This window comes from Schistocerca cancellata, chromosome 8 (genome assembly GCF_023864275.1).
Source record: "Schistocerca cancellata isolate TAMUIC-IGC-003103 chromosome 8, iqSchCanc2.1, whole genome shotgun sequence".
Classification (NCBI taxonomy): Eukaryota; Metazoa; Arthropoda; class Insecta; order Orthoptera; family Acrididae; genus Schistocerca; species Schistocerca cancellata.
The window spans coordinates 69,075,776-69,089,259 of NC_064633.1; the positions used below are offsets into that span (position 1 = coordinate 69,075,776).

The 13,484-nt window shown below is 46.6% G+C and overlaps 1 protein-coding gene across 1 annotated transcript in view; it reads left to right on the plus strand.

The window, feature by feature from the left end:
• LOC126095357 (uncharacterized) overlaps positions 1 to 12,978 on the plus strand; it is a 191,615-nt gene extending 178,637 nt beyond the window's left edge. The window contains exon 5 of the mRNA XM_049910164.1: positions 12,793 to 12,978. Coding sequence (XP_049766121.1) covers positions 12,793 to 12,885 — 93 coding nt within the window. The 3' untranslated portion in view covers positions 12,886 to 12,978. The remainder of the gene's footprint in view (positions 1 to 12,792) is intronic.
• Positions 12,979 to 13,484: the final 506 nt, after the last annotated feature.

The following is a 13,484-nucleotide window of genomic DNA, read 5'->3' on the forward strand; positions in this document are numbered from 1 at the left end:
AAGCTGCATTTCAGTGTTTCTGAGGAGACTGTCTTACACCTCGTGTAAGAATACACATATGCGCTGATGTGCTGGTGAGTTAGTGCAATTCATCTCCCCGGTGCAGCTCGCTTTGGTTGGGATCTCTGACTGACTGTCCTGCTGATATGGAATCGAGCGGTAATGGAAGACTGTACTCAATGTCATTCAGGACGTCAGTCCCCCCCGCGACAAGCAACTGAGAGGACGGACACAAGGGGACTGTACGAACTTTCCTTCACCGATTTGACGCATATCGACAGGTTGTCTAGGGCACGTCTACAATTTCAAGAAACACTCTAAGACAAAAACAAAAAGACACAGCATGAAGGAAATATCCGAATGAGATGAAAATCGGTAGATCTGACGTTGATTTGCAGACCAACATGTGATTACGATTTCAGAAACACTGGATAATTTATTCAAGAGAAAGAGCCTGACAAATTGAGCGAGTCAGTAACATGTTCGACCACCTCTGGCCCTTATGAAAGCACTTGTTCGCCCTGGAACTCATTGGCACAGTTGTTGCATGACGTCTTGAGGGATATCGCGTCAGAATTCTGTCCAATTGGTGCCGTCAAATTCCCGAGCTGGATGGAGGGCCACCTCAACTGGGGAGAGATCCGACGACCTAACTGACAAAAGATGGGTTTGGCAAGCACGAAGACAAGCAGTCGGGTTGGTATCCCACTATCGCCTGTGGCGTCTCCAGACACGATTTCGTTGCTCATTGGTGCTCAAACCGGAGCGGCGCTCTTGACTGAAGACAAATCGACTGCAGTCCATGACATTCTAGGTTGAAGAGGTGTCTGGAGTCTTCCCGGACAGAAGCGGAATACCAACACCGCTGTCGTCCGCCATGCGGCCTGACAACCAGAAGTTATGGTCTGTGGTGTCATTTCATTTCATAGAAAGATAACCCGTGGTCCAGGGATATCACTGATGTTCTTTGTACCACCGCTTCCGGTTCCTTACACTTTTGTGTCCTGGGCAGAGGGAACGGGACATGGTGGCCAGGCTTCAGGTTGCGACCCCTGCTCACTTTGCCCCTATCCCTCACTTTCGGCGCCAGGAAGGGAACATTCCTTAAAAAAATAAATAAAAAATAAATGAAGTAAGGCAACCGCTCCCTTTAAGTGTGAAATTAGGGTTCAAGTAAAACAAAAAAGGCCGTAGCGTTTTCATTAGTAATCAAAACGTCCTCGGTCCCGGTTGCGAAACACACTACTGCCTCAATTTTGGATAAAAATCAACAATGGCGGCGAAGACTTCCTGCATATTAAGTCACCCTCATTCATCCAATTACCTCGTTAAAGAGGGCGCAGGAGCGGATAGAGTTTCAGGGCACTCTCTTGCCTTTGGGGTGGGAGACTACCCCCAAAAGCGGAAGAATCAACAATTATCAACACCATGAGGATGCAAAAGGCAATTGAAACCACTGCATTAAAGATACAATGTGTATTCACAGGATTTGTCGCCTGTAATTGAAAAAGTGTCATGATGATCTCTCCATTGGCAAAAAATTCTGGAATGCTTCCTCGTTCGGACCTCTGGTAGGGGACTCCGGGAGGGGGAGGTGACCATGAGAAAAAGATCGAATAACCAACGAAAGGATAACGCCCTACGAGTCGGGGCATGGAATGTCAGAAGCTTGAACATGGTAGGGAAGCTAGAAAATCTGGAAAGAGAAATGCTAAGGCTCAATCTAAATATAGTGAGGGTCAGTGAAGTGAAATGAAAAGAAGACAAAGATTTCCGGGCAGATAAATATAGGGTAATATCAACAGCAGCAGAAATTAGTATAACGGGAGAAGGATTCGTTATGAACTGGAAGGCAGAGCAGGGACTGTGTTAGCGTGAACAGTTCAGTGATAGGGTTGTTTTTGTCAGAATCGACAGCAAACCAACATCGCCAACGATAGTTCAGGTATACCTGCCGACGTCGCAAGCTGAAGTTGAAGAGGTAGAGAAGGTATATGAGCATACTGAAAGGATAATACAGTACGTAAAGGGAGACGAAAATCTAATAGTCAAGGATGACTGGATTGCAGTTGTAGGGGAAGGAGCAGAAGGAAAGGTTACGAGAGAATATGGGCTTGGGACAAGGAATGAGAGAGGAGAGAGACTAATTGAGTTCTGTAATAAATTTCAGCTAGTAATAGTGAATACTCTGCTCAAGAATCACGAGAGGAGGAGGTACACCTGGAAAAGGCCAGGAGATAAGGGAAGATTTCAGTTAGATTACATCATGGTCAGACAGAGATTCCGAAATCAGATACTGGACTCTAAGGCGTACCCAGGACCAGATGTACTACGATCACAATTTAGTAATGATGAAACATAGGCTGAAGTTTAAGAGACTAGTCAGGAAGAATCAGAACGTTCAGAAGTGGGACAGGGAAGTACTAAGAAATGAAGAGATACGTTAGAATTCTCTGTGGCTATAGACACTGTGATAATGAGTATCTCTGTTTCTTTTTTTTTCAGTTGATCTCATTCTGTTCTATATTATTCGCTGAATTTGTTCGGGGTGGACGTCCGATGACACCCGTTCAGGTTCTTCGTTGATCCGTTCACTCAGTTTTTTTTTTTTTTTTAATACACAGGGTAGCTAACCCTCTGGCCGTACACGGTGAGCTACCGTGCCGGCTCAGTAGGCAGTACAGTTGAAGAAAATGTGTGTGTGTGAATTCCTAAGGGACCAAACTGCTGAGGTCATCGGTCCCTAGACTTACACACTTCTTAATCTAACTTACCTTAAGAACAACACACACATCCACGCCCGAGGGAGGACTCGAACCTCCGGAGGGAGGGGCCGCGCAGTCCGTAACATGGCGCCTAAGACCGCGCGGCCACTCCGCGCGGTACAGTTGAAGGGGAAAGGACATCTCTAAAGGCGGCAGTCACAAAAGTTAGAAAGAAAACCGTAGGTACAAGGAAAACAACTGCGAAGAAACCATGGACAATATATGAAATGCTTCAGCTGATCGACGAAAGAAGGAAGTACAAAAATGTTCAGGGAAATTCAGGAGTACAGAAATAAAAGTTACTTAGGAACCAAATAAATAGGAAGTGCAGGGAAGCCAAGACAAAATGTGCGCATGAAAATGCGAAGAAATCGAAAAAGAAATGATTTTCGGAGGGACGGATTCAGCATACAGGAAAGTCAAAACAGCCTTCGATGAAATTAAAACTAAGGGCAATGACATTAAGAGTTCAATGGAAACTCCAGTGTTAAATGCGAGAGACAGAGAGCGGAGAGGTGGAAAGGGTGAATTTCCTTGAGACAGAGAAGTTGCTGTCCATGCGTCGGCACGGCTTTAGAAAGCATCGCTCCTGCGAAACGCAACTCGCCCTTTTTTCACATGATATCTTGCGAACCAGGGATGAAGGGTATCAGACGGATGCCATATTCCTTGACTTCCGGAAAGCGTTTGACTCGGTGCCCCATTGCAGACTCCTAACTAAGGTACGAGCACATGGGATTGGTTCCCAAGTATGTGAGTGGCTCGAAGACTTCTTAATTAATAGAACCCAGTACGTTGTCCTCGGTGGTGAGTGTTCATCGGAGGTGAGGGTATCATCTGAAGTGAAGTGCCCCAGGGAAGTGTGGTAGGTCCGCTGTTGTGTTCTATCTACATAAATGAGCTTTTGGATAGGGTGGATAGCAATGTGCGGCTGTTTGCTGATGATGCTGTGGTGTACGGGAAGGTGTCGTCGTTGAGTGACTGTAGGAGCATACAAGATGACTTAGACAGGATTTGTGATTGGTGTAAAGAATGGCAGCTAACTCTAAATATAGATAAATGTAAATTAATGCGGATGAATAGGAAAACGAATCCTGCAATGTTTGAATAATCCATTAGTAGTGTAGCGCTTGACACAGTCACGTCGATTAAATATTTGGGCGTAATATTGCAGAGCGATATGAAGTGGGACAAGCATGTAATGGCAGTTGTGGGTTAGGCGGATAGTCGTCTTCGATTCATTGGTAGAATTTTGGGAAGATGTGGTTCATCTGTAAAGGAGACCGCTTATAAAACACTAATACGACCTATTCTTCAGTACTGCTCGAGCGTTTGGGATCCCTATCAGGTCGGATTGAGGAAGAACATAGGAGTAATTCAGAGGCGGGCTGCTAGATTTGTTACTGGTAGGTTTGATCATCACGCGAGCGTTACGTAAATGCTTCAGGAACTCGGGTGGGAGTCTCTAGAGGAAAGGCGGCGTTCTTTTCGTGAATCGCTGCCGAGGAAATTTAGAGAACCTGCATTTACATTTCCGAAGACTGCAAGAGCCGACAAGAGCAAAAACTATCACAAAATCAGCATAACAGCTCTTGCTGACAAGAAATATACGGAAGAATGGAAAAGAAAATTGAGGATCTGTTAGCTGATGATCAGTTTGGCTTTAGGAAAGTGCAGTGTCTAGGAATCCTGCGTATTCGGGTCGCTAGACAAACAATCAAACAACTCGTATTAATGAGTTTTATTACAAAAAGACAATTACAGATACTTGACTTCGGCAATTACACAGATGTGTCTGAAGCAAAAGCGACATACGAAATAATCAGTCTTTGCAGTGACTGCTGATCTCTAACTGATATAAGCCTGTCCTGAGCTGCAGACGAAGCGCCTAACGTTGACGCTGCTATCCAAGTCGCTCAACATTGAAGCTGCCATCCAAGTGGGCCGTCACCATACGGGCACGGCGCTTACGTCCTCTTCTCGTAGGGGCTGATGCTGTCGCTCTGTCGTCCTGGAGGAAGGTCCAGTGAGCGTGCGACTGGCTGCCTTCTCCTCACAGCCTTCTCTTCCCTGTCGTTCCCCACTGGCGTGCCGGCGCTTGACTTTAATCCCTAACAGAAAGGCAAAGGCGTCAGAGAGACACTTCTTGAAAAAGTTCTGTAAAAAGCGTTAGTCAAATGGTTCAAATGGCTCTGAGCACTATGGGACTTAACATCTATGGTCATCAGTCCCCAGTCATCACGAGGCAGAGAAAATCCCTGAACCCGCTGGGAATCGAACCCGGGAACCCGGGCGTGGGAAGCGAGAACGCTACCGCACGACCATGAGCTGCGGACAACCGTTAGTCAATGAAGGTTACAAGGTGTTCGAAATTCTGACAAAAATAGCGGTAGTCTATAGGAAAAGGGGGTAACATACAATCTCTACAAGAACCAAGAGGAAATAATAAGAGTGGAAGACCTCAAGAGTGGAATTAAAATTCAAAATGAAAGGACACCAATGATACGAATCGCTGTTGACATTGCTGTCCTGAGTGAAAGTGAAGAGCCACAGGATGTGCTGAATGGAATGAACAGTTTAACGAGTACAGAGAATGGTTTGAGAGTAAATCGAAGAAAGACAAAAGTAATGGGAAGTAGCAGAAATCAGAACAGCGAGGAACTTAACATCAGGATTGATGATCACGAAGTTAAGGAATTGTGCTTCCTAGGCAGTAGAATAATCCATGACGGATGCAGCAAGGAGGACATATAAAACAAACTGACAGTGGCTTAAAGAGCATTCCTGGCCATGGGAAGCCTACTAGTATCACAGATACGTCTTAATTTGAGGAAGAAATTTCTGAGACTCTACGTTCTGAGCACAGCACTGTATGCCAGTGAAACACGGGCTGTGGGAAAACCGTAACAGAAGAGAACAGAAGAATTTGAGACGTGGCGCTGCAGAAGAATGCTGAAAATTAGGCGGACTGATAAGGTCAGGAGGTTCTCCAGAGAGTCGGCGAGGAAAGGAATGTGTGGAAAACACCGACAAGAAGAGGGGACGGGATGGCAGGGCGTCTGTTAAGGCATCACGGAGTAAGTTCTATGATACTAGAAGGAGCTGCAGAGGGTCTAAACTGTAGAGGTAGATAGAGTTTAGAATACATCCAGCAAATAACTGAGGATGTAGTGCATGAGCTGCTGTGAAATGGAGAGGTTGGCACAGGAGAGGGCTTCGTGGCGGCCCCCAGGTGAGAAAACTGGGGACAGAGAAATAGCAGCTCCCCTCTGGTTGTCATCCGCTGCACGCTTTACAGCACAGCGTGGGCGATATTATACACCACGTTTTGTTGCCATTCATCGCAAGCCATCCTGGGCTGACATTTCAGCAAGATAATGCCCGCCCGGACACGGCACGTGTTTCTACTGCTTGTCTTCGTGCTTCCCAAACTCTTCCTTGGCCAGCAGAGACGCCGAATCTCTCCCGCCGAATCTCTCCCGTCAGTAGCATTATGGCCAGGGCCCTCGAACCAGCTCGGAATTTTGACGCCAGTTGGACAGAATTTGACACGATATCACCCAGGAGTATATCAAACAACTCTATCAACCAATGCCAAACTAAACAAGTGCTTTCATAAGGGGCCTGAGGTGAACCAACGCGTTTACAGACTTGTTCAGTTTGCGAAGCTCTGTCTCTTGAATAAATTATGCTATTTTTTAAAAATTGTAATCATTTGTTTGTCTGTACGTGTACGTCGTATCTGCTGATTTCCGTCCAATTGGGATAATTCCTTCGTTGCATGTCGGCTTTTTTATTTTTTTAAGATTGTGTATAAACAGGGAGACGTAACTGTCAACACGTTTACAGAAGATCGAGTTTGAAGATATTAGGCCTGCTTATAATACTTTATGTTGTGACTTGGCAAGACAGCCAGGCCACTATGATTGGTAGCCGAAAGGCACGCGTCTAAGCTCACGCAGGCTGGCGTGAGGTCTGGAACAGTTATAGGAGTTTATAGTAGGAAGAAAAGTACGTAATTAACTACTGGAATACTTAACTTTAATTCATAATTGGTGAACATCGGTCTGACGGTACATGTATCACAAGATAAATAGCAAATGATAATGGCGCGTTGCTAGGTCGTAGCAAATGACGTAGCTGAAGGCTATGCTAACTATCGTCTCGGCAAATGAGAGCGTAATTTGTCAGTGAACCATCGCTAGCAAAGTCGGCTGTACAACTGGGGCGAGTGCTAGGACGTCTCTCTAGACCTGCCGTGTGGCGGCGCTCGGTCTGCAATCACTGATAGTGGCGACACGCGGGTCCGACGTATACCAACGGACCGCTGCCGGTTTAAAGGCTACCACCTAGCAAGTGTGGTGTCTGGCGGTGACACCACACTTTACACGGTCGGTAGCAGTCATGACGTCCGCAATTGAGCGCCTAAGCAGTTAGTTTCATACGGCCGATGACCCTGGATCGCATCTGGGTAGCGGTATTCCCACGTTACCCTACCAGCGTGCAGTATTAAAATAATCCGTCATAACTTATTCCTCTGAACCTTATAAATAACTATACAAAATTGAGTGTGCATCATAGAAAAATAGCTTTTAGAGAAGACTGCATAAAAATTCAATCAATCGTGCAGCATCAGTCATCTGTACCAATATTCGATGATATGATTGGATATGCGTGCTACGCCCCTAAACTGTGTCATGACCGAAAACCGTTTATGAATGTAAACCATGTTTGTTTTGCAATAGACACATTGAAAAAACGATACAGATGCAAAAACTCGGCCTTCGTCACGCATGCTGTAAGTCGCAACAGTTATTGTGTTTCTACGATCAGTATAATCTTGATTCGTGCAGTGTTTTATAGGGTACATATTATACTCGTCACTAATGTACATACAATTATACGAATGAAATGATTTGTTTGAAAGTTCTGGTGTGCCTCTTTTTGTTTCGAACGTCCTTACAAGAAAGATTTTCCCCTTTTTTCAGGATAAATACCGCGCCATTAAATATTGATAATTTACACGGTCATATTGAATCTGTTGTAGTGGGAATGAAAAAAAAAACCTGTCGCGAAATTCGATACAGAGACCTCCCGCGTAAGCGACCTCGGACTGCTTGAATATTTGCAACTATATAAGGCATATAAGCACGCCTAAAATTTTCACACTCGATCTCGAAAACGGCGGAGAGTTGTGTGTACCAGTTTACCTATGCTGAAGTCGTAGTCGCAGTCTACGCACCCCGTCAGCAGGAATGACGTCGGTGAGGGGAGGTTCGCGCGGTCCCCTGTCAGAAGCGCATGTTTTTACAGCCTCGTAGCGCACGTCTGGTCAGGAAACGGCTTGTCTGCGCCCGCGACGCCTGAAACACAGCTAAGCTGTCTGTTTGCACGGCGACCGCAGCCGCGGCTTTCGCGGACACGGCAGCGAAGGGGGCGGCACGCCGGCAGAGCTAAGCTACGGCCAGCGACAACACTGGACAGACGCCATTCAAAAATCATCGTCAGAGGGGACGAGCACCTGGCGTGATGTTGCGAGCTGCACTCAGTACACAACACGGGCACATCTGACTCGCGCTGTCGGTTATTTGGGCAGCAGCCGTTACATTTCTGACCGCTTAAGGGGGAACGACAGGGTGACGGATGAAAATATTGCTCAAATTCAGGATTTTTTTCTCTGTACTAGGAATGTAGTAGACGAATGGGGTTTGCTGCAACGAATAAAGCATGCATTGAAAATGTTATTGGTATTTTTTATTGAAAAATATTAACATCTTCAGTGTGTAACCGGGATTTTTCCCGAGGCATCTCTGAAAGGAGGTAGATCGACGGTTGTCGCTGTAACTCCGGTTGTGGTTGTCTGAAACACGAAATTAACGTATGAGCCTGATCCTTAAAGATGTAATTTCACTTCATGGTAGGGATTTAAAACAAATTGGTGTAATCATAGATACCTGAAAAAACAGCCATTTTTGGACCCCTCTTTTGGCCGCAAAAAATACTAACATCAACAGAAAAAAATCGGCTACGAGAACTGAAGAGGATTCAGTGTGCTTCAAGGGAGACCAAAAGTCGTTAAAATCGGATGAAAATTGTAGCGTGGGTGACGACAACCATGCCGAAAAACATGATTTTGAGAAAAACGAGTTTAATGGTTGACAAGTATTCATTACATACAAAAAGGGGCAAAGTTTGAAACTTACGGGATATCGACGGTTGTCGCTGTAACGCCGGTTGTGGTCGTCTGAAACATGAAATTCACGTATCAGCCTGATCCTTTCGCATGTAACTATCGGCCCGGCTAGTGGATGGCCGCGTTCTGCTACTCTCACCTGACACGCCTTTTCGTTCTGAAAGGGCTTTTCGTGGCTGAGCGCATCGCCGCTGGCGTCTCTGTCTTCGCAGGATCGACGCATTTCACCGCCGATTTTGATTCGAGGGCCATTTGCCACTTTTATTAATGCAGTATGACCTAAACTGAATAGACATACAGTTAAATTTCAAACAATGTTGACAGTTTCGCTTCAGCTGGATGTTATTTTTCGAGCGTATCTCCAAATGAGACTATTGAAACTTTCGTTCAGATTTTGAGTAAAACCTTTCAAACAACGCTCCAGCACATGAGGTTTACTCAAATCGGTATAAAGAGGGGTGATGGCGTAAGCGCGGAACCGGTTCTGTAACGCCGAAACGTGCCGTGCATGTTTGGCTTCAAACGCTCATAGAATCCTTACTTTTTGAAGTTCCTGCATAGTTTTTTGGAAAGTAGTTCTTCAATGTATATACATTCGAATTCCCTAAAAAAATTCAAGTTTTCTCGACCGTCAGCCTTTCGTTTGCCCTTAACGCTGGTGGCTATCTTCAACGTCTATATGACGTCGTCTTTTAACTAGATAACGTAAGACAAAATGTTGCCCAGCTGTATTAGAGCAAGTATTGCTGCGAGAAGAGGCAGCTCCGTGTGCTAAATTTCGCACTCTGAACGTCCTAAAATCAGCTACAATATTGTCATCTAATCTTTCTAATGCAGTATATACAGTCTTTCTTTCGCTTACGCCATAGTCCCGCAGCGATCGCAGGGTCGGCGTGGTTACAACGGATTTGGCAGGGTTAGTGTTAGGGGTGGCCGGGTGCCCTTCCTGCCGCCACCCCGTACCCCCCAACTGTCTGCGTCCAGAGTAAATCGTGAAATACTGCGGACGTGTTTCAAATGTCTGCGACGCGTGTAACTGAGGCGGAACGTGGGGATCAGCTCGGTATTCACCTAGCGGGATGTGGAAAACCGCCTGAAAACCACATCCACGCTGGCCGGCACACCGGCCCTCGTCGTTAATCAGCCAGGCGGATTCGATCCGGGGCCGGCGCGCCTACCCGAGTCCAGGAAGCAGCGCATTAGCGCGCTCGGCTACCCTGGCGGGCTAATGTAGTATATACGGTGCCAGATCAAAAAAGTGAATCACCCAGGATGAATGCTCAAAGAAGTGAATCACCCAGAAGAAACGGTGAGACGTCAATGTAACTACGCACTCGTTGGTTTAGGCGCTGCAACTCCCTGTGAGCGGTAGAACGGCCACCAGAGAATAGTTGCTTGTGTTTATTGCTACCAGGCTTGGTAGGATACATAAAGGGCACTAACAGCGTCAGATGCAGAGTAATCGCTGTGAACTACACGTAGATGCCGCATAGTCGCGTAAGCCAGCGTTACCAGTACCTACAGGGTTTTGGAAGGGCCTCGTTGTAGGTCTCCAGTAGACCGTCTGACCGAACTGTGCAATACCCCGACTGGTGGACCATTCAGACGTGGCGGTCGCCCGACGTTTGACTTTGGTCTGCGTGGGAGCTCGAGTGCAGGAATCGACGTTCCGCTCGACCGACACTGACCAAGACAAGGCAGGATCGCAGCACTATGCAGCGAGGCCGTCATAAACCTTTCACATCTGCCCCTGCCATCCGACAAGTAACTAACTTTCTGCAGCATTCTGTGTCAGGCCGTACTATTGGTCGGAGACTAGCAGCAACTGGGCCTTGGGTGGGCTGCCGTTAACGCAGCAACGCAAACAACTGCTGGAGCGTCACGGTTCTGCACTGCCGCAGCTGGCGGTCGTCCTGGAGTACTGTGGTGACCTGCACTAGAGATGGGTCGAACTCGTTCATTCCCGTGAACTACTTCATTCATTTCACTCTTTGCCGTGAAGCGTTCAAATGAAGTAGTTCATTCATGAAGTACGGAAGCCTGGCGAAGTTGCCCAGTTCGACGCTCAGCCGCGGCTACGCTCGCTTCGCTTCGCTCCGCTCGTACAATAAAGCTTCGTAATACTTCATAATTTTACCAACAGATGGCCGAACTATGCAGTAACGTGCACGCAACGTTTTACGCTCTTACAGCGTCTGAGTTAACGTAGATAGAGCATGGTCGAAGGGGACAAGGGAAATATAAACAGAGAAGCCTGTCACACATAAAGAAGGTATTACATTTAATCTTGCTCGACATTTTCTCATGAAGCGCCCAAAAAAGTCTTTATCTGCCAAATGAAACATTATTTGTTGTATTCATGGACTGAAAACTAGGGCTACCAACGAAATGCAGTCCAATTTTATGTTCTTTTTAAAATTTAATCCAAAATAGAATGAGTATGTTTACCACTGTCACAAAGTCTATATACCTACGTTAAGTAATTATTCAGAAGTAGATTTTATTTTTGTTGGGAATAATAATCCTCCAGATTCAAAACGTAAACTGTCACCTTTAGTCATTGGTACGATTTCAGGTAAAATCCCTCTTTCAGTGTTATTAACAAACCTTTTATTTTCATGTTGGCTGTGCGTGCTCACACAGCCAGCCTCTTCGTTTGTCTGCAAGCGCTGCCAACGGTAGGCTACCCGTAGACGCGAAGTTTAACTGCACAAATAGTCGCGGGTAATGATGTCAGCACTGTAGGAAGCAGCTGACGTTGCCTTCCCCTCGCCCCTCACCTCCCCAACCCCTCGTAAACCTATCGTTCCCCATTCGTCGACAGGCAGTAGAGGGAGGACTGAAGGTTGACTGAAATGAAGGGAGGATGAGTAACGTAGCGCCGATGTAATGGGAGAGGGAGAGGGGAAGAGAGTGAGTGAACTAGAAAAAAGTGTGGAGTGTGGAGTGTGCCATCTGTGGAGAGTTTGAAGTACCAGTTCATTGCAATTGAGTGGTTAGTTCACACTTCACTGGACGGAAGCGTTCATTTGAACGACTCATTCATGAGCTCCCCATCACTAACCTGCACAGCAGTTCCATTCTTCCAACGTTTTGGAGAGGCGCACCAGTGTTACACCTGGTGTCACGGTGTGAGAAGCCATCACGGCTGGTAGTTATTGATGGGGTTCTGATGGCACAACGAAATGTCACAGACATTGTGTGTCCTCTTGAGTTCTTCCACACAAAGCACATATATCTGAATTGTCCCTGTGATGCTAATGTACTACTGCGGCTAGCAAGATTCCCAGATCTGTCCCGAACAGCACGCGTCGAACCAACACGGCCGCGAGCTCCGTCCGAGCGCCACTATCCTGGGCACCGAGGACCAGCCGAAACAGGTGTGGACCAGTTTGCTTCAGGAGAGGATACAACGGCTTAACGGCACTCTTCCCAACCGGGTCTGAGCATGTATCCTAGCCACATGGGGTCCAACGTCATACTGGTAAGTGGCCTCATTCTGTAGAGTAAAAATCTGACTCGATTTTGTAATGATCGAAGTAACATCACTTACTCTGTCATACGCTGAGGTTTCATTTCGTTTCCCTCTGCCCTTCCGGGGGCTTCAGTTCTTTTCTCACGCAATGTATATGCAACAAGTAAAATTCTGTTATCTGCTGTTTCTTTTTGTTTTGCCGTTACAGTGGCCAGCAGTGTAGATAGTCTGGTTCTAGCACCATTGCGGCAGCTAGCGCCTGCGCCGGCAGCTGGGACCTCGGCGTGTCTTTGCCTCGCGCTGCACGGCTGGGCCATTACTGCGCCGACCTTGAACCGCCGTCCCGTCTTTGTTCGCAGATGGACATTCCTCCGGCAGCGCCTCCGGGCTCGCGTGCAGACGGCGTCCTCGTCATGGAGATGAAGGCCAATCTGTACAGGCCGGTCGTCTGAACGGGCCGCTGCTTCTCTCAGCACCCCATCGCCGTAACAGAATGGCGTATTTCTGTACTATGGATAAATATATTAAAATCGTAGGATTACGTATTTATTCGTTTCATTTTTCCCCGTAGCTACACCCATGAACAAGAAATATGTGTACATAAGTGGTATGATAATGGTTTCTATCTCTGCCACCGAGGTCACTAAAGTGCGATAGTGCTAAACTTGCTGGTTCAGATCCTGGTGACGAGACAGATTCTTGCCGCACTATACGCGGCACCTGCATCTCAGTTTGCCACAGTAATGTCTGTGTGACCTTCAATGCAGACATTGTGCCGTGTGCGGCTTCTACCGCGGTTTCGAAAGCGTGGCCCCATCTTACACTGCCACGCCGGAGCAGGCTGGTATGCTTAAGGACCACTACACAGTTTAAATATTTCATGACGGATGGATTATGTATCCAGTTACCTTGTTTATTTTGCATTATATGTGGTTTTATGACTGGTGGGTCACGTATCGAGCTACTTTTACACAATCTGATGATATCCTATAAGGGTGAAACGCACCATTGACATTAAATAATTTCGCCACGATGTAATGGGAAAATTTTT